The sequence below is a fragment of the Corvus moneduloides genome, chromosome 11 (assembly GCF_009650955.1).
Source record: "Corvus moneduloides isolate bCorMon1 chromosome 11, bCorMon1.pri, whole genome shotgun sequence".
In the NCBI taxonomy this organism is placed as follows: Eukaryota; Metazoa; Chordata; class Aves; order Passeriformes; family Corvidae; genus Corvus; species Corvus moneduloides.
The window spans coordinates 7,534,066-7,552,362 of NC_045486.1; the positions used below are offsets into that span (position 1 = coordinate 7,534,066).

General features: G+C 48.0%; 1 protein-coding gene across 2 annotated transcripts in view; it reads left to right on the plus strand.

Moving 5' to 3' along the window:
• The first annotated feature begins 4,810 nt into the window (after positions 1-4,810).
• Positions 4,811-18,297, plus strand: part of PRICKLE2 (prickle planar cell polarity protein 2) — a 109,211-nt gene continuing 95,724 nt past the window's right edge. Inside the window, exons 1-2 of one of the 2 annotated variants that reach the window (XM_032120639.1) lie at positions 4,811-4,919; positions 5,196-5,281. In XM_032120639.1, the coding sequence (XP_031976530.1) occupies positions 4,878-4,919; positions 5,196-5,281 (128 nt within the window). In that variant the 5' untranslated portion in view covers positions 4,811-4,877. Of the gene's footprint in view, positions 4,920-5,195; positions 5,282-18,297 lie in introns of those variants that run through there. The other variant, XM_032120643.1, reaches the window with a different exon arrangement.

Sequence of the window (18,297 nt, forward strand, 5' to 3'; positions counted from 1 at the left end):
AGTTACCTAGCAACTAACACAATAAAATCCTAAGGTTAAAAGGAGAAGGGTTATTTGGAGATACCTTGGGGAGCACATAATGGCCATTTGCATTCCTGGGTGGGAGGACACAAAAAAAAAATTCCTGGGATATTTACAAATTAGTGTATTGATGAAAGAAAAATGGTGAAATTACTCAGTACGGTTTTAATCAAAATACCTCAGAACAGAGAAATCTAACAAAAAAAGTAGTAGTCAAATGATTGTGATAAAGAGCACTCAGAAAATGTATGGTGATCTACAGAACTTGTAGGAGGGTTTGTTAAGTTGCTAAGGCCGCTTTGTTGCCATTTGTGACATCTGAAGTGTGTGTACTGCAAAGAAACCATGTAATAAACATTGAGGGTGAATCTGACCATTATGTGCCTGATGGAATATGCCCCAGAAAAACCTACGCAGTGCAAAAAAAATTTAAAACCGAAGTAACATAGCATGATTCATCCCGGCCTGGGTTCCTGTTATGCACAGCACAGATTGAAATTCCATATCCCCACTTCAAACTGGGGTTTGGTTTATGCACAGCGTTTTCTGCCTGCAGTAATTGCAAATCTTGGAGCCAGAATGAGCAGAAACACCGAAAACTCCTAAAAGATTCTCATGGGAGCACATTTACCCAGGAAGAAGGAGGCTTGGTGGAGGAACGATGCAGCAAATTAGATGCCTGGTCCCCAGCACACTCCTTCAGCAGCTATGGCACTTAGAAGTATTTTTAAGTCCTCCTTTTGCTGTTTGAAAGGCTTCAGACAATAACTTCCTAGTAACAGTCAGACATTTATTACCTTCAGGATTCTAGATGGAGACAGGATTCATGTTAAGCTGTAATTCACCTGCACAGGCTGCTGGCAGGAGGAACCACGAGGGGACTGACTTGGTCTGTAACAGCCAAATTCACCTTGCCATCACAAAGGGGAGAAATGGATGGGTCCAGCATCAAAATGAGAGCTGCTTTCTGCCTTACTCTGGTGCTTTCTGTTGGTGCTACCCCTGCCTTGGTGCTGGTGGTCAGGGCTGGACTGTGAAAGGCACAGGGGTGTCAGAGCTGATGGAGGGATGCTGAGAGCTTTCTGCATGCGAGTATTTTGGAGGTGATTTCCTCACATGGGGCAGGGTTTGCAGGATAGAAGAGACACGGGCACTTTCCTGGAAAGGCTAGCAAATTTTCCTGGCTTCACACACAAGAGTGTGTTGTCTGCCAGCTAACTCCCATCCAGAATTGCTGGACCAGAACTGGAGGGAAACTTTCCACAGTCTTTGGTGGCACAAGTTGTCCCCATATGTCCCATCCCCTGGCTGCAGTTACTGCTGTGGACCTGCAGCTCCTCTTCCTGGGTGGTAAGGGCTGCCCACTGGGCTTGGACACAAGTCACTGCTGCTATTGCACATGCTGGTGTCCCAGATGGGACAGAGGTCACCAGGAGATCAGACCCCTAATGACAGCTCTGCCTGGCATCCTGGGCTGTTCTCCTGCACAGATCTATCCCATGCCAGTCCCTGCTCCACCTACCTTGTGACCAAAAGCTAGCACAGGAGCTGCATTTTACCTTTCCCTGAGCTCTATGATTTTCATCATAATTATTTCCGTAGTATCAGGTACAACAGGGAGCAGAACACAAAGAGCATGCCTGTCATTTCCCTCCTTTTGGGCATCCATGACTTCAAAAGGGAAATGGGTCCAACTCACAGTGCATGAATGGAGCAAATTGGGTTTTAAACAGGTTTAGTCATGAGAAGGGCTGGAAGGAGAGTCATCCCTAGGCAGGTTTGTTTGAAACAAATGGGAGGGGAGGATGACGTATGGAACAATTTAAGTGACAGCAGAAACAATAATTTGTCAGACAAACTGTCTGGCATGTATTATACATGTGTGTCTGTTTCTGAGCCTATTTGACAGCAGTATTTGACACCCCCCACCTCCAAGCTGAGTCTGCCTCCACTCAAGATTAAGATCTCCATGTTTATAAAAATAATAATGCAAAATCCCCTTTTGAAAGTAGCTCCCATGGTAGCACAGGTAGGGCTGGAGCTGTGTTGCTGTCCCCTGCCCACCCAGCCATGCCAGGATGGTGCATCATCCCCTTTGCACATGGTGAGAACAAAGGAGTGGGAGTTTATTTCCTGAGAGATCTTTACTCTTGGCAGCTTTTCTGGGGGAGGAAAGAGAAGAGGAGCATTCAGGCCAATGAGATAACATATCCTCTCCCTTTTCCAAATGCATCCCAGAAATGATGTTCTGGCCTGGCTGTTTCCTTATGTAGATGCAGCATCTGAGCATCCCTAAAATGTGGATGGAGTCCTCCTGAATAGCCCTTCATTTATCCTGGATGTCTCAGGCCAGAGAGAAATTGCTGTCCCCATGAGATATTTAGGTGACCAGGAGTCCCTAAGGACCCAACTTCACTGGGGTCTGTGCTACCTGAACATTTTTATGGCTCTATTTGGACTTGATTTCCCCAGATCCCTCTGCAGGCACACCAGAGCAGAAGCAGTGAGCACCCCTCACCCCTCTTATCTGCATCTTCTGCTCTCCCAGGCTGAGCCCTCATCTTCCCTCTTCTGAACATGTTGATGCAAGTCTTGATGCTCAGAACCTCCCCTGCCTTTGCTTGTGTATTAAGGAGTCACCCCCTGTGCCTGCAGTATCTGCTGGCATGAGCCTGGAGGATACAAGCGTGCAGGGTGACAGGGAAGTTTGGTAGCTTCATGGACAGCTTGGGATGGAGGGAGGGGACCAGCCTGCCTTGTTTTAGGTAGCAATTTAGGACCTGCATCTTCATCAGAAGACTGGAGCTGTGATTCAGTACAGCCACACCTCCCAGGAATTTACCCTCCAACTTTGACTTAGTTTTGCTGTTTTAAACTCATAGCAGATGTCCTCACCAGCCCTTTTATTGAGGGCACATAGCATCTCTTGCAAAAGCAGAGCAATTAAAAAGGATTTGCAGGTCACCTTTAAAGCATTTCCCACAGCACGTCGAATCTTGTTGTAAGTCCTGTATCTAATACTGCTTTTATTTCGGCAGTTTTAATTGGAGTTTTAAATATTCTGAATCTTATGCAAGACACCCAAAGTGCTGGAGATTTTCAGGCCCTCTCTTGCATGACGCCCGTTCCCTGAAATCCCATTGTCCTTCAGTAGAGATAACAGTAACTCAGCACCCCCATAATTTATTCAACACCGGATACAGGTTGCAGGTGGAGATGTTTCAACATGAGGTCAAACCCCAGTCTGCAACCAGTTGCCCACTGTGTGATGAAATGTGTACTTAGAGAGATCACCTCTTCCCTTGAGAGTTTATAATATATTCACGCATCACTGTATGAGCTGGGAACTGGGAGAGAAACCAAGAAGGAAAATGATGAGCAGAAGCAAGCAATAGAGGGAAGCTTGGAAGGTTTTGGAAAGGTAAAAATAGCAACCACAGAAAAACAGAGCAGGGAGCATTCAATATTTTCCCAGTGCCATGAAGAAGGCCTGTGGAAAAGGCAATTTTCTCCATGACAAAGTTCTCTGTGTGGGGTTTTTTCCTGTAGGTTGGGTTTGTTTGTTTTATTTGGGGTTTTTTAAAGGAAGCACAGTATTTACAGCAGGAAAGAGTGAAAATCTCCCCAAAACTTTTTGCCTGAGATTCTTCAAAAGGCCACCTCATCTACACAGCTCCCAGCCTCATATCAGCCTCCCAGAGAGGAAGATACGAGAGAAAAATTGACAAAAATGAGAATGATTAGATAAAAAAAAAAAATCAAAGGTTTACCATTTTAACCAGCTGTAAGGCAGCAAGGCAAGGGAACAAAGAGGTAGGGAAGGAGGGAAGGAGTTGACAGGATCTGCAAACAACCACAACCCTGGGGGAAGCCGTGAAATGCTAATGGCGAAGCTGCTCCAGCCCCACTGGGGATGAGTTTCTGAGGAGCCCTGTGCTCTGTGAAGCGTTTGCTGCTCCCCCTCTCCCCACGGTTCATTTTGCTCTGCCTTGCGCCAGATGTGCTGTTTGATTGCAAACCCCAGGGACACGGGCTGGTTGTTGGCTGTGGGCATTGCTTTTAGTGCATTGTATATATGAAAAGAGTGGGCTGATGCATTGGGAGCCCCACGGCTCCCAGCCCCATGGATGCCAGGCTAACCAGCCCCATGGATTCCAGCCTCACAGCTCACAGCCCCATGGATTCCAGGCTCACAGCTCCCAGCCCCACAGATCCCAGGCTCACTGCCCTGCCAGCCCACAAGCAGCCCTGGGAGGACCGTGAGCTCCGGGGCTGTAACAGGTGCTCTGTGTCCCGGCCCAGCTTCTCAGGCTGCAAATATATTTCCCGTCAGTGTTTTTCCCTACACCCTGCTGGTGTTTGTGGACTAAACCTATTCTCCTTGAGGAGCGGATCAGACGCCCTGCAGGAACCCTGGATGTTCGCTCCCTGCCTGGGCCAGTAAAATCCCCCTGCATAGCGCAGCGTGCGCCCTTCAGCCCTGCTGAGCCCTACCTCTGTCCTTCGGGAGCTCAGCTTCTTTACTACCACCCGAGCTGTGGAGCGTACCGAGGACATTGCACTGCCCACTCCAGACCCGGCCGAGCGCGGCGTTCCCGAGGCCGGCGGCACCGCAGCAAGCGCCGCGAAGGGCTCGGGGAGCACGGCTAACTGCGGAGCGGAGCGATGACAGCGGGACGGGGCGGGGGGAGCCGGTCCCTCCCGGGGCGGTGCCTGCCGGGCCGAGGGGCGGGTGAGGGGCGGGAGCGCGGCCGAGGGGCGGCCGCCGGGGGGGACGGGCCAGGCCGGGCCGGGGCGGCCGCTGCTGCCGCGCACTCGGGCTGGGCTGCGCCGGGCTCTGCGCCGGGAGCGCTGCCATGTTCGGCCGCGGCTCCCGCAAGCGGCTCTCCAGCCGCTCGGTGAGTGCCGGGGGGTCTCTCTCCCTTCTCTCCCCGCCCCGCTCCAACCTGTGGCTCCATTCCGCCGCCCGCTCCCGCTGCGCCCCGGCGCCGAGCGGGTCCCCGCCGTCCACATGCGCCCCTTGCTTGGGGTGCGTCCCCCCTCCAGCCTTTCCCCTGCCCTCTCCCAGCCGTGCGGGTGCCTTTCCCCCGGGCGTGCCCCTTTCCTTATCTCCCGGGTGCCTGTTCCCGTCCCCCTCGTCCCGCAGCCGGCGCTGACTCTGCCGTTCCTTGCAGCTGACGGCGTCGGGGGAACCGGAGCGGGGCCAGCCCTGCAACACCTGCGGGGACCAGTGCCCCGGCTTCGCCCTGCACGAGTGGAGGTAAGGCCCGGCGAGACCCCGCTTATCCTCCGGCCCATCGCCCCCGTCCCCCCCACGACAGGTCCCATCCTGGCTCTCCCTTCGCAAGGTTTTGCGGCTCCCTTCCAGTTCCGTGCGCATCCGGGGTGCAGATGTGGCTACTTTGGGAGTGCTTGTGTTAGTCCGAAGCGTGTTGCCCACCCAGGGTGGGCATTCTGGGGACACGGTCAGCCCCACACAGGTGTGCCCCACAGGTGTGGCCGTGGCCGCCGCCGGTGCGGGGCGCAGCAGAATCCAGATGCGGGACTGGGGTAACTGGTTTGGTAATTACCAACTCGCAGCCTCCCCGCTGCGGTCAGGGGCTCGTCCTGCTGCTCTGGGTCATGCCGGGGGCTGAAGCCGCCCTCACCTGGCAGGGACAACCTGGGTGGGGTGGGAAGGGGAAAACGGGGCTGAAGGGGTTCTGGCAGTCTGCACCAAACCGCTCCATGAAACTCCTGCCTCCCCTGTGACTGGATTTAGCCCTTGTCAGTGATGCCAAGCAGAGATTTAGCTGTTGAAATGGATGGGAGTGTGTAGGAATGAACAAGTATTTTTGGCTGTTTCTATTGTGTCTCTTTACAACCCTGACAGCACTGGTGCCTGCTAAGCAAAGCAAGCCCTGGCCTTCTCCTGGGTCAGCTCTTTCTCCCCTCCCCATGTTCTGCTGCCTCGAAATGAGTTCCTGCTGATGGGTGATCTGGGACTTGGTAATATTAAATCTGGGCTGTGGGCTCTGGGAGCTGTGCACAGTCTTAGTAGGCCAGGGAGCCCTTGGCGACCTTTTAACCTTATTTTTCAGGGTATACCCTCTTCTACAGCATCTGCTGTGCTTGGCATTCCTCCCAGCCTCTGCCCTACTTCTCAGAGCTGTGTCTCACCAGATTAAAGCTTGGGTTCAGAGCAAGGAGGGGGATTGATGTATTCCTTCTGAGTTCTATCTTAATGTTCAGCCTTGCAAATCATCGTTCCCTGTGGCATTTGCCCCAGGGTGTGGTAGGACAGGTTCCGTAGGGTGAGGTCTGCCCTGAGGGATGCATAGCGGCAGGTGGGGCTCGCCATGGTCCTCCAGCCTGCCCTCTGCAGGTGCTGATGCCACATCCAGGTGTATCATGTCCTACCTCAAACCTTCAGGAGCTGAAGGTGTCCCTTTCTCCTGGGCTGCAGGAGATACGGTCTCTTGACACCCTCCCAATGATATAAATCTATTAACACACATGTGGCAGATTCAGAAGGTCACCCCAGAGTTGTCTCCTTTTCAGGGCTTTCTCAGGCTGTCCCGGGTTTCCTCGTGTTGCTTCAGAGCTGCTTTGTAATGCTTAAAAGTGTCAAGGAGATCTTTCAAATGAAGGATAAGAAGAAAAGCCATGGTCACCAACAATATTTCTCCCTTGCTCCAAGGACTTGTGAGGTGCTGTGGTTCATGTTTTGTTATGTCAGAGGGTACACCTGTACAGTAGCTTTTGAAGAATTAAGTGAATTTTTATAGCATCCCACCAGATGCCAAATGGCCCAGAAGAAGGGGCACCCAGCTGCCTGGGGAGTGTCAGATGAGAGGGATGTTGCAGCTCTTTTCAGATTGTGCCCTCTGCATTGGCACACTGTGCCTCTTGGCCAGATCCTGCCAACCCCATGTGCAGGAGGCTCCAGCCTGCCAGGACTACCCATAACCATCTCCTTTGCTGAGGAACCCCAGACATGGGAAAGAATTTTTGATAAAACAGTATGGATTTTTCCAGCAGCTTTCTCTCAGGGAAGAAGTAGTCATGTTCCCTGGAGCAAGAGAAGGATGGGGACCCTTTGGGTATGGGTGGGGTCAGCCCCCAGAGGCACTGCAGCCTTCATGTTCCAGGTTTGCATCCCGCTGAGCAGGTTAGACCTTACACCAGGACTCGATGAGCTGAGAGCCCTCCTGCAGGCATTCCTATTTAATTGCCTGATATAAGAGTAATTACGCAATTAAGCCAAATAAAAGCAGCCTATGTGCCCTAACACAATAGAGAGGAAATGGGTTCATTTTTTACTAGCCAGTGGTCTATTAATGCCAGGAATAGATAAGCAGGCAAATTATTCACAGTAGTTTTGTAGGCTGAAAACATGCTGAGGAGCCTGTGCCCTCTGTGCATGAGGTGATGCAGCCACTGACTGGTGGGGCTGCTCACCTGAACATGCAGAGTGAGATAGAAAGAAAACAAGGGTTTGCAAGGAGATCCTCAGATTAGGGGTATAATTCTGGACCAATTGACCAGTAGAGATTTGTAAGGCTTTTTATAATCCTTTAAACAGCGGAGTTTTGCTGATAAATGTAAATTGAACGGTTTTGCTTCAAAGATGCCGAGTGGTGATAACGCTTTAGGGAGACAGAATTTATGAACTTGCAGACACTGAAACCATTGCTGAGACAGGCATTGTCTATACCTAATTATGCTGGACTGTGTATTTTCTAATTACCTGTGATTTTAGGCGTCATCTGTGCAGGCATTCCATCAAGCAGGCAGATTGCTTTGTTAGACGATGAAGATTCCTGTGCTTGTTGCCTTAAAAGCCACTTTTCTCAGAGATGGCTCTGAACATTCGTTGAATTTATCATTCCTGGAAGCACAGGCATGCTTCCTGAGACAGGGAAACCTCTTGAAAATAAATTATACTCTGCAGAACTGTTTTCAGAATAAGCCTGGTCTCTGTACTGTAGGTGATGTGCAGAAAGAAGATGAAAGGGGATTGTTAAATAATTAAGTAACGTCCCTGTTTTTTTTAAGTTTGTTTTTGAATCTTCGTAATTTTGCTCTGAAATTATAATCCCACATTCAAGGTAGTGGGTGAATTATCCTGTACGAGTGCCAGCCTATTTAATGCTAATCTGGTGGAAGCAAGGAATTGAAAACACCTCAGTTAAACTAGAGCCCAACTAGAGCCTACATCTTACCCCTCAAAGCTCTCTTCTGCACGCCACAGATATCTGCCTTTTGTTGTAAGGCAGAAATTCAATTTTTAGTTTTAAATCATTTAGCCCCAAAGAGGAGAAAGTAAGTGGTTTATCTGAGAAGGCTGAAGATTAAATTCCACCCCCCTTGGGCGCGAAGTCCATGAGGACACAGCTGTCAAACTATAACCAGTAAAACCCTGAATTTCTCATGGCCTGAGCAGCAAAACAACTCCTTCCTCTCATCTCATCGCTTTTAGCTGTGGTGGGTTGTCAGCAAAGTACAGAAGGACTGAGTTCATCTGTGTGGGCTCCAGTCTGGAGGATGGAAATGCGGTGTACATAACCATATCCTCATTAATACAGGTCAATACTTGAAAGGTGGCTTTGTGTGGAAAAAGGGAAATCAAATTCAGTAAAAATGGAACTCCTTAGGAGCCTGGTTGCTGTTTTCTAATCAGATCTGCATTACATTAAACTGTGTGCCATTCAGCTTGTTAACAGGCTTTGGCATTAAATAAAGGTGTCACTGTAGTTTGGTGAATGAATAGCCATTAGGAGTGTCTTTTGCATAATGTCTTGTAGAGAAAAGCCTTCCAGGGAGGTGGTCTAGGAGCAGGGAAGGGAATTTATAACCTAGTCCTGGTGCAATTAGTGTGAGTATGAAAACCTTAAAGGTGACAAATGGTTGGCTTTTGCTGCTGTTAAGCTTACTGTGAAGAACTAATTTCAGATTTACTCTGGTTGAAGTAAAATTGCAGCCTTAGTGCCGCAGTTAAAATAGCGGATCCTTTGGGAGATTGGCGCATGTGTTTAGCACACGGAACCATGGTTTGCTCCTGGAGAAAGCCTTGCAAAATACTCTTGCAGTTCAACAGACCTTACTGTTCACTGCTCTCTGCTTTCTCCAAACCCACCAGCTAAAAACATAAATGCAGGACACCCAGGTCTCAGGATGGTGTTTGAGTTTTGGTTTGAGGAAAGGGGGATGTACCACCTGGTTTGCAAAGCCTGGAGAGGCAGTGGCATACGGCCAGTTTCTGAGGGAAGGAACTCAGATGCTGTGACAGAGAAGACAATTTTAAAAATAGAGTATGAAAACCTTTGGAGAAGTCTTTGTTGCCATAGTTATTCTTCTGGTTTGCAGAAGCATTTGAAAAGTAGTAATAAACATGACATAAAGACAAAGACTGGTTTGCCAGGGTTTTAGTTTCAGTGTGAGATTATGTCATACATCTTTTCTTGGAGCATCTTTTTGCTTGCATACGTCGTGTGATCTTTGTCCCTTGTAATCACATTTTGCCTGGGAAGAGATCTGCTTCTCTTCGTATGTTGCTGTCACATGTCATGCTCTTAATATCAGTGGTATGTGTTTGTACAGCACACAGTGCCTGGCTTTTAACTTCCAGGGCAAATTTATGTTACCTGATGTAGTATCCAGTAATATCCCATATTAACAAATTTTGCTGCACACAGTTGTTTAGAGGATTTATTTATTTATTTCCATAACTCAGTATCTTGCTATAATCTTCAGCAGTCAGTCCCACTGAAGTCTGATCTCATCTGGCCTTGTTGGGTCAGGGAGCATCTGCAGAGACAAACTTCAGCTTCTCAGGAGAGATCCGCCTAGAGATCCCAGGTGATCAGCCCAAAGGGTTGTGATTGACCACTGGATCACAAAAACCTATGGACAAGGTAAAGAGCTGTGTGTCATGGGACGGTGACCCAAAATGAGGTGGTGGACCAGATGCCCAGTGGTGCTTGATGTTGTTGGGTGATGGTGCACAAGTTGCTTTGCAACTCCCTTCTCTGCTTTGTTGACTGTAGGCAGGGAGTTGCTTGTGGCAGTGGATGTTTGTTTTGTTTGCGTGTTTGTTCAGTGCCCAGTGCTCTGGAGATTGCTGTGCATGAGGAGTGAGAAATTCTGTATGTTTGCAGCCTTTGTCTGCATTCCCCCAGCTATGATGCTGCGCATGGGAGGTACACCCCAGTAGACTCCTGTATACATCCCTGGGTGCCTTTGGGTCTCCAGTTTGATGCCTAGCTCCTCCTCCAGAGAGCAGAAACAATAATATTTGTAACACAGCACATGAACGAATAACACCGAATTCTGAAACATTTGTTACTGCTTCAAAAAAAAAAGTACAGATTATTGCTTCCATATGTTTTCAGCATTTTTCATAGGTTATGTCTCTTGCACACACACACTCCCAGCTTTTGCCTGTCATGAATAACAGGCTTTGTGCCTCTCTCCTTTAGGATTCAGATATTCCCCACTTCCTTGCATGTTTATTTGAAAGGTTTTGGAGATGTTAGAATAGCAATGCCTTATCTTGAATAGGCTGATGTTTCCTTCCACTGCCACGGTGAATTGTGCTGTCCTGGAGGGTTTTAGAAAATTCATCATTTTGCAGTGGGGAACCTGCTAAAATGGGCAAAATTCAACCAGTGCAACTCCATCACAGCGCTCCTGAGGTGATTCCCTAAGGGCCTGTGGAGGGCTAAGGGTGCTGCTGTCTCTAAGGTATCTGTGCCTGTCCCTCGGGTTGGGCAGGAGTCACCTGCTTCCCAAAGATACTGTCATCCCGGCAGAGGGGATGAAAAAAAATCAAAGGTTGGGTTTGTTTGCTGATTTTAAAGCCTTTCACAAAGCAGTTGGTATCATTAGCTTGTTTTTAATTTATTTTTGTGTGTTTATTTGGTCACAGGTTCAGAAAGGAGAAGCCATTCCCTGCCAGGTTCCTCAGTGACAGTCAGTGCCCTTCAGCCCCTGTGCCCAGAGCGGTTTGTTGTGGGTGGCTGCTGTGTGCACTGGAGCTCAGCTCAGGGGGATGCTGCAGTGTGCACTTGGCTTGGCATCAATGACTTCAGCTGTCCTATTTTCTTACCCCTGTGAGATTAGACACTTGTGTAAGTGTTTGGAAAATCAGGTCTACTTTTTCTTTGAGCTTTTCACCCCCATGGTAGTAGGGATAGAGCAGGGGTGATGAGTGATGGTTTGTGCTGCTCCCACTGTTCCCACAGCAGCTCTACCAAGGGGCAGCCAGACCATTGGGATGGGGGTTTGGGTGGGTCGTGGTGTAGGTATCAGCTTTGTCCTGCCCTGGGACAATCTTTTCCTAAATGTTGAGTGCACAGTTGCATTTAAGGGACTCCCAACCATTTTTTCTGACTTGTGGGTTCCATTTCTTCATGCCCTGCTGCTGAAAGAGCACTTAAAACAGCCAAGACCGATAAGGTATCCTGTTTGTGTTGGCTGGGGGACACAGTATCCACATTACCAAAGCATTACAGTGTCAGAGGCAGTGTTGTCCCTGGCAAAAGGCCTAAAATAAATTCTTTAATTTTTTGTATGCGATGTACAAAAGAGCAGGTGAGGTATGTACTTGTTTCCGGGCAAGCCAAGGAAGCCTGTTTGAAATCCTTTACAAGCCACTCAGGATTGTATTGCAAGAATTCAAAGGAGTTTGAGATACTTGTTGATTGAATTTCAGCAGAGCACAGAGTCCTGCTCTGCAGCTGCTCTAGCTGGAGCTACTCTGCCCAGCTCCATTGCCACTGAGCTGCTGGCAAAAGCCAGAAAAGCAGAATTTCTCCTAGGGAACAGGCAGTGTGGGTAGATTTTCTGTCTGTTTTGAAGTGGCCTTGTGCAATTCTATTTTTATGAATGGTGTGAAAAAACACTTACAAGCTGTTGCGGGATTTGGGCTGATTTTGTGGGGTTTATTCTGTTTCTGGTGTGATTGTGAATGACACTGATGATGGATAGCTGTCTGCAGAGCAGACACACTGAATTGTAAGTTTCTGTGATATTTTACTTCGAAACAAGTAATTTAAAAAGTTGGTCGGGTTTTTTGCACTATATTTTTTTGAAAATGACTACAACTGCTTCTTGGTATGCAAAGAGTAGAAAGTTACCTGCCTGGTGTGATCGAGTTTGGCAATCAGAGTTTGCCATCCTGAAGGCAGAATGTGGCTGGTGAGCGCTTTCCTGGTGCTTCAGCCACGGGGCTGCGCTGCCGGACACTGGCAAAGCACAGTTGCCTCATGGAGCCTTTCGAGATGGACTTGCCCGAGAGAGACCCACAAAACGTGGAAGCAGGATGGATTGGCTTGCAGTGGCATTTCCTTGAAGCAGACAGCTGTCGGTGCTGGAGGCTGCTGTTATAGATTTGGGAGGTGTATAGGTTGTGATTTAGTGGGACATGGTGAACTGATGTAACAGATTAGTGCCGCTGCATGTGTAAGGTGAGCTCCCTGTGCATCCACCCAAGCCCAGGGAAATGGGTTAAATCGCTTGTTGAAGCCTCTGCTGAGCTGATGAGAGGGAGAAGGTGGGAGATAGAGTTGCATTGGTCCTGTTACATGCAGAGCTGAGCTGTCATCCCTGCCGTCGGCATCCTTATCCCATTACTGAATTTTCCTGCCCTGCTGTAGCATCAGTCCTGTCAGTGCTCCTCTCTGGCTGCACCAGGAGTGCACGGATCCGTGCTCCCCACGGGATGTGTCCCGCTGGAACCCGGCAGTGCTGTGCCGCCTATGGCACATGTTGGGCAGGCAGGAAGACTCCTACTGCTTTAATAGAGGGTTTGCAACAGGCCTTTGTCACCAGCGTGGTATGGCGTGGAAGAAAAAGCTGCCAGCCGCCGCTTTGGTGGGATAAAGGCTGGAACTCGGGATGCCCAGCTGGAGGGGCCGGGCGAAGCTATTCGGCTGACGCCTACTGAGCACTGCCCTCCTCTTTGTTGCTCTCGACTTTAGAGAGTACGTTCAGTGCTTTCAAGAGTGTTTCTTTGGTTTTGTTCTTTTTCTGTTTGCCCTTAAAAAGTCAATCTGCAGTCTTTTAGACTTTTTCAAAGACATTCTTCCCTCCCCCCTCCCCTCCTCCCCCCGCCCAGTAATCCATCCTTATTACACCAGTGAGTCACTCTTCTAATAATGAATTGTGTTTTCATTGTCTGGCTTGTAAGTCTATCACCGAGTTTAAGGATGGCCGATAGTATCAGCTGAGACCTTTGGCAGCTGGCTTTGCAATTTGTGGTGTTCATTTGGGTATTTGCTTTTTTTCTCCAATGAATAATCTCCCAGCCATGGCAGTGGAAAGCCAGACTTTTTCTTTTGTAGCATCTCCGTGGTCACTATCTAATGTTGGAGGAATTTGTAACATTAGCAGAATTGTCTGATGTGAGGAAAACTAATTTCAGGGTGAACCTCATGAGTGTGGCTGTAAAGAACATTTTTCTCATGCTTGCAGACCCCAGGTGCATCAGTGCAGCCCCAACAGCCAGAACCTTTCTCAGTTCACCGGTGCTTGGGCCAGGTGTACAGAAAATTCAGGGTGTTCCTCTCTGGTGCTGTAGAGGCTGTTTCTTCCTGTGTGTGGCTCTGCTCTTCACAGGACCCTGACACCAGAGCTTATCACTTGGAGAGCTCAATTATTATTCTCACTGCAGAGGGAAACACTTTGTACTCAGCCACTGCAGCAAATATTTCATCCCCTATCCATTGCCCTTGTGTGGATGCTGCTGCTGCTGTGATAAGAAACATAATGGCTGCTCTGGCTGATAAGGGGAGTGTATAAGTGTAATTATTGAAATCCCTATGCAGAGCCTGTAGGTGGATGGAGGAGAGTCCCTCTCCCTGTGAGGGGTTTCTATTGCTCCGAAGCCTGCTGGGGAGAGCACGAGCTTGCAGCTCCTGGCAGCTGAAGTGGGAGCTGCTCAGACACAGCTGTGAGTAATTAGTAAAGGATGTCTTTTCCCCTCCCTCCACTTTCTTTCCTCCTCTTCTCCTTGAAACCAAGTCACAGGCTCCAGGGAGTACAGAGGAAAGCCCAAGCAGCTCAAGTTTGAGATGCTCCTGGACCAGCTCAAAGGTGGCCAGTGCTCAGTGCAGTCACATTCCAGCGGCAGGGTGAAGGTCTAAGGATCCAACCCAACCTTGCAGGAAGCATACTGCAGCCAAGGAGCCAGAGATTATTTAGATCAAGCCAAAAAAAAAAAATATTTCCATGGCAGCAGTAACCATAGGAAACCTCCTCAGCATGTCTTGGGTGGTTTCTGTTTCCCTGGCTTCAGCTGTTTGCTTTGCAAGCGGAGCAGTGGTTGCAAGTTCACTGTGCCCCTGGTGTCACCAGGAGTGGCCTGTGAGCCCAGCTGTCTCCAGGGGCTTAGCAGCCACCCTAGAGGTTGTGTCACTGCTCCTTGTTTTCTCTTTTGCTCTGGTTGGTAAAGAGATGCTTTGAGAGGCTTCTTTAGACACCATAGTCTCAAAGCCATCTTTTTACCTGGTGTCAGCTGACAAATGTGCTTGATCCTTAAATACCCAAGGCATAAAAGTGAATTGGCTCCCAGAGTCCAATTCTTCTTTTCTATACCGTTTTAGAAAGATGCTTGTATATTCCCGCTGGCTCAGCTAGTGATGCTTGGCCTTTAACCAAGACAGGGAATCTAGGACAAGAATCCCTGAGAAGAGCAAGATGAGAAGTTATAAAAAACCACAGTGTTTTGTTCGGGGGAAAAAATGCTGGTAAAAGATTTCGTTTAAAAAAATAATTTGGAATATTTTTGATCAGCTTCATGTGGACACATTTACAGGAGGGCATAAGAGGAGGCTTGTTTTCCTGGGTAGTGCCTCTTCTAGGAAACCCAAGCTGTGAAGTGAATACAAATACTGGAAATGGAGAGGTTTTGCAGTGAGTCACTGGAAAGGATGAGGAACCAGTTGTTCTGGTGTGACTGTGCTGGTCAACAACCAGCTCTTTGACATGATGGGGACAGGGTGGCTATGTGGAAGCACCTGGAGGCTTGGGCATCTCAAGCCAGCACCCAGGGGTGCTTGGACCTCAGTGTTCCCCTCCTACCCTCCTAGGGCGCCGCGGAGGTGTCGCCACAGAGCTCTGCGGAGCAGATGGGCCCTGCTTGCAAAGCCGAGGTATTGCATAGAGACAGGTTAAAAAAAGACATCTTCTTCTGTGGGAGTGTGACACAGGGAGGGAGAAAATACATCGTGGTGCCAGTAACTGGGATTTTGATGCTTGTGTAGCACACAGTGCTGCTCCAACCTCTCCAGGCCATTGGGTGCTTGTCGTGGCAGGGTTTGCTTTGTGGAGGAAGACCTGGCTGTTCTTTGACCCATCTGCCTTGGGTGGAGGTGGAGCCCTGTGCAGAGATGCTGTGGGCCTTGGTGTCCCCTATTTTACCCTGACTCTTTGCAGATTATTTAATCCCTGTTTTTGCAAAACTCAAACTCTATCAAAGTGAGACTTTTGCTTGAAATTACACAACATTTGAAGAAGTAGCAGCAGGGTGGGGACAAGGCTGATTCCCTTTCTCTTCTCACCTATCAAACAGTGGGGGCTCTCATCACAGTGCTGTGGCTGGGCCATATTATCTGCTTTTGGTGCCATAAAGGCCACATGTTTAAAGTGCAGCCCCTTTAAATGTCAGATGTGAGAAGAACTGGGACGTGAGAAGACAATAAAAGTTAATAATCTAAAGTCAGGTTTGTGCAACATAGCTTGGATTTTTAATATCAAGTGCATAATTTATTACAAGGTGTAGAAGTTTGAACTACATATATTTGAATATTTTTTAATATTATCTTTCCTTCCAGTAGCAGGAACAACACTGCTTTACAATAGAAGAATGATTTCACATTGCCACGTGACCGTTTCAGCTTGTACATCTAATAGATGTGTGCTTTGCTGAAGTGTGAAGGCTGTCTGATAAATGCCTGAATAATAAGTCTATATTGTTTGTTCTCATCTCCCTTTGCTATTTTCAAGTGTATAAATAAAAGACTTTCACATTGTACCCTGTGCAGTTCCAGCCCAGACTTATTTACTTGCTGCTGATATAACTTGGAAGAGACGTGAATCTTTCAGTCTGACAGGAGAAATCTGGTGGTATCAGTATTGCATGTTGCGCTAGAAATGATCTAATGTAATTTTCATAAATATTTTCCTAAGAAAAGTTATAAGTATTTCAAGAATATTTTTAAACAAAGAAACATTTGCCTCATGTACAGCAGAGGGCACTCGGCATCACTGCTGTACTACTCAGCTGCTGCTCCAGCTGCCTGAAGGGGAAAAAAAATCCCTGTGCTTAAATTATAGTTTGCAGAAATGAAATACTCTGTGTGTGTTTGCTTATACAGGGGTGTGAGTGTGTATATAAAAAGAGACAGGGTGGCATATATGTAAAAATAAACCCAGCACATAATATAAAACTTAAATATTTGTAGTAGTAGCTGAAGTTAGGTGAAGCGCATGTTGTGTTGATTAATGTTCAGGTGTTACGCTGAGCTTCAGAGGGGACTGAAGTGTGCTGAGACGAGAAAATGAAGAGGCCCTGACTAGTGAAGTGTTGCAGCCTTCATCTTCTTGAAGGCACAGAGTCTGGGGACATCCTAGGATGCTGGGAAATACCCAAGTGAAGGAAAGATCTTGAAAGATGGGTAGTATTGGAGGGTGCAGAATTAAGAGTCCTTCTGTCTAGAAAAGCAGCAGATCTGAGGGCTTGGGGGTTCTGTGTTGGAGTTTTTAGTGCTGAGGTCTCCTTCCCAACAGCACCAAAGCCAGTGGAGTTGCAAGGCTCTTGTGAAATGTCCTGAGATTGTTCTTATCCTTACTGTAGAAGTTATCTGTATAAGGAAATTTAACATACTGAGGTTTGTCCTGGAGCAGGAAGCAGTCCTAGCCCCAAGGATGCTGTGGAAGGGCTGGATGCTGGCTGGAGCGTTGTTAGTTGGAGAATGAAGCACCTGCTTGCTAGTGAGGGACCCCATCCTGGAGGTACAGATGTATGTGCTTTATTGTCCAGAGCTGATCACAGAGATTGGGGCTACCTCATCTTCTGTAATAAGTTTTTTTCCAACAAAAATGGACTTCTTTCTTTTTTTTCCTGTTCCCTTTAGCTAATTGCTCAGACACTGCCAAGGTGTGTTTCTAGTTGAACTCTTAGTGCACCTTGTGTTTTTCTTTTAAGAGGGAATAAAGAACTCCAAAGCAAAGTCCTTGGTCAGCTTTTGGCTGCATTGTAGTGCTGTTAAAATATTCTGGGCAGATGGATTTTGTGCCATGCTTTGGGTGAGGTATTTCGTGGTAAAACCATATGATGCCATGCTCAATATTCAGATTTTAGTAATTAATTCAAGAGGAATTCAGATTTCCTCCTGTCTCCCCCAGTGAGCTGGTTGCATTGGGCTTAATCTACGTCTCTGAAAGCAGAGCTCCTGCAAGAGGCTGGAAGTGTTAATGCGGTTGTAGAAAATATGGGGCTGGTAACAAGAATGAGAGGGCATGTGGTTCAAGATAACCAGTTTATGCAAAATATACAGCTGGGTAGATTTTGCTACAGAGTATCTCTGGAGTGTAATGATCAGAGAAATATGGAAATACTGGAGGGGCTTTATAATAATGGGTGCTAATTATGATGAAATGGATTTGGGTAGTAGGGACTAATCCAAGATTACAATATTAAGGGTTTTTTAAAGTAGCTCCTGCTATTTGGGAGGGCAGCACAGCTCCTTGTTACATGGCTTAACCTCTCTGTGGGATTGTCTCAAGCAGCGTTCACCCTTGGCTGGTTACTTCACAAGGGCTTGGTACAGCTCAGGCACGACATATGTGAATAATTTCAAGGATGCAAGCTGGCCCACATGCTCCAAAGCACCTTCTCACTAGGATAAAGATGCTGTTGTATCGTTGTGCCTGGATAGTTACTTTTCTGGAGGTGTCACTGGAGCTGGGCTCTGGGAAGGGGTGTTTTGTCCCATTATGGTGATTCCTGGATTGTGTGATTTTGGGGCTGTGAGAGCAATATGGTGCTGCCACCACCAGTTAGATGCTCCTGCCTCTGCTGGTGGGCTGGGAGGTACTGGGAGAACGCTGCTGGGAATGAACTGTTGCAGCTCTGGGATTGGGACCAAAAGCAAATTGCAGCACCACAGCCTGGAGCACAGGACCCTGCTTCTGACCCACCTGGCTACAGGTTTTTGGGCAGGAGCACATGTGTAGAGCCCGGCACGTATCTGCTCATGCTGCTTGGCTTTTCCTTTCTTGAAAGTCTTTGCT